The sequence below is a fragment of the Lutra lutra genome, chromosome 6, assembly GCF_902655055.1.
Source record: "Lutra lutra chromosome 6, mLutLut1.2, whole genome shotgun sequence".
Classification (NCBI taxonomy): domain Eukaryota; kingdom Metazoa; phylum Chordata; class Mammalia; order Carnivora; family Mustelidae; genus Lutra; species Lutra lutra.
In genome coordinates, this window is record NC_062283.1 from 37,202,478 (window position 1) to 37,204,985 (window position 2,508).

The window sequence follows — 2,508 nt, forward strand, 5'->3', positions numbered from 1 at the left end:
TGGGATTGAGACCTGCATCAGGCTCCCTGCTCCTCAGGGAGTCTGCTTGAGGATTCTCGTTCTCCCTCTGCCCCTACCCATGCTTGCTGGCTCTCAAATAAATACATCTTAAAAAAAAAAAAAAAAAAAAAGTCTGGCCTATATAGTTTGGGCCCAAGGGTCCAGGTGGGGCATTCATGAGTTCTGAAATTAGAGATTGAAAAGTTCCAGACTTCGCGGCTTCAAGGAGGGTGAACAGTAAGGGCACTTTAGCGACCCCATCCCATGCCTTGCCGATAAGTAATTTCTTAATTTCCTTTTCTTCTTTGTTAAATGGCAGGAATTACTCCTGAGTCGCCGGAAGTTGTAGGGGTCTCAGTGATGTGAAGCTTCGGGGTTTGGCACAGGGGAAGTGGGACCTTCCTTTGGAACGTGGGAGGCAGGAACTTGATTTGGCAGCTCCCCGGTGGTCCTCACACCGTCAAGACTTGGATTTTCGTCCTTCCGGGGTTCAGGCCCAATCACTTGTGTCCAGGTGAAGAGCTGACGTTGCCCTTGCCCCCACGCACTCCCAGCGCCAAGAGATTCCGGTGTGGAAGAAACGAGTCAACACGGGTGGAAACCCTTATAAACTCGGAGACAGCTGCTTTATCCTCTTCGTGCCGCGAAGAGGATAAAGTGACCACGATGGTCACGTGCAACACCAATGCGCAGGTGGGCCAGCCTAGCGTGTTAAGTGGGAGACTGGGCCGCCAGGCAGGGGCGGGGCTCCTTGTGGGCGGGGCTTGTAGGCGGGGCCCGTCCCGGTGCGCGCCTCTCTGGCGCGGAGGGCCCCTCCCCCCCCACCCCGCCCACGGCGACTCAGGCCTAGCCCAGGTTGGAGCGTATTTAGTTTTGAGGCGAGGCAGATGGGGACGCTACCAGAAAGAAAAGATATTCCACCGTGGGTGAAAGCTCCCGAAGACTTGAAAGATCCCGAAGTGTTGCAGGTCCAGACGCAGCTCTTGGAGGCTTTGTTTGGTGAGTGAGCCCAGCAGTCCTGACCTGGGTGCCCTGACCCGGGCGTCTTGGTCTCCGTGGGCCTGAGCGCTCGTTTTCTTCTCCATATAGGCCCAGCGGGATCTCGAATCCCGTACATCGAGCAAGTGAGCAAAGTCATGCTCGAGCTAAAGGTTCTGGAATCCTCGGACCTCACGGAGGTCGTGGTTTATGGCTCTTACTTGCACAAGCTCAGGGCCAGGTGGATGCTCCAGTCCATGGCCGAATGGCACCGCCAGCGACAGGAACGAGGTGAGAGGCCTCTCGACTAGGTGCTTTGGCCTGGGGACGCCTGGGTAGTTTTACTTCCTCTCCTGTAGTCCTTCTCTCCTCCTCCCCTCCCCCCAGCGCCCTGCAACCACCACCCGGACCTCAGGCTTCAGCAGGGGCGTCCCTCCCTGTCTGGGCTTCTGAGATGATGAAATTCCGTCTGTTGGTTCTAGAGACCCTGGAGGAAGACCAGGATGAGAGGCGTCCTGGCCTCATAGGGAAGTGTTACCCGAGACCTGATCCCAGTTCTTACCCTCCCTCCCAATACTCCCCCTAGCTTATTGGGGGATACTGGAGTGGGCTCAGCGGCCCCATTTTCTGACGTTCCCAAGAATCCCAGGTGCCAAATGCCAGGCTGAAAAGTCCAGAAAGGAACCTTGAAAGAGGCTGAGAACTGTCCAGGCCCTTACCCTCCCCTCTCACTCACACTTGTTGCTTTCTGGTGCAGGGATGCTCAAACTTGAGGATGCCATGAAAGCCCTAGAGCTAGGTCCTTGGATGAAGTGAAGCCAGTTTGCAACCCGCGTACCTGGAATCAGGATTTAAAGAGTAAACTCTGTCTCCAGAGGTGGAATGCATGTGGTCTGGTTGAAATTCTGCTCCAGTCTGACAAGGAAAAACCAGCTGATTTTTGGGTCTCCGCCTTTGTCTCAGTCCTAATGTGGCTTTCCCCCCAGGTTTGCTAATTAAAGAATAAAATTTTAAATAAGTAGCTCCTTGATGTTTGAAGTACTGGAGATAACATCACAGCCAAGGTGGCCCTTGAGCTTAACCCTTAAATAAAACCATCAAAGCTAGAAAAAGGTCCAAGAGTACACATGGTTAGGGTTTAAAAGGTATAGGAGTTGGGTTCTGAGATGCAGCTTTGATCAAAACCCAGTCAGTTTTAGGGGAAGTGTGATATTGTCTGGAACTGACCTCGATTCTTCTTTTTTGAAGAAGAAGATTTTATATATTTGTCACTGCACGAGCAGGGAGAGGGGCAGGCAGCGGGAGAATCAGGCTCCCTGCTGAGTAAGCGGAAGGCAGACACTTAACCGACTGATCCACCCAGGCATCCCTGACTTGGATTACTTTAAAAAAAAAAAAAACTGTAATAGGTACACGTGTAAGATGGAAAGCAAATTATTCTCCAAAACATAGAAATGCCAGTACCTTCTCAGTGTAGTAGTTTTATATACTTGTAAGCTTAATAGAAGTCCACTAGCAGATACGCAGAAC

The 2,508-nt window shown here is 52.0% G+C and overlaps 1 protein-coding gene across 1 annotated transcript; it reads left to right on the plus strand.

Annotated features, from left to right (window-relative positions):
- The first annotated feature begins 749 nt into the window (after positions 1 to 749).
- On the plus strand, positions 750 to 1,966 carry DPPA5 (developmental pluripotency associated 5). Its single transcript, XM_047735264.1, has 3 exons — positions 750 to 999; positions 1,090 to 1,269; positions 1,736 to 1,966. Exons 1-3 carry the CDS (start codon positions 888 to 890, stop codon positions 1,792 to 1,794), a joined length of 351 nt encoding a protein of 116 aa, XP_047591220.1. The 5' UTR covers positions 750 to 887; the 3' UTR covers positions 1,795 to 1,966.
- Positions 1,967 to 2,508: the final 542 nt, after the last annotated feature.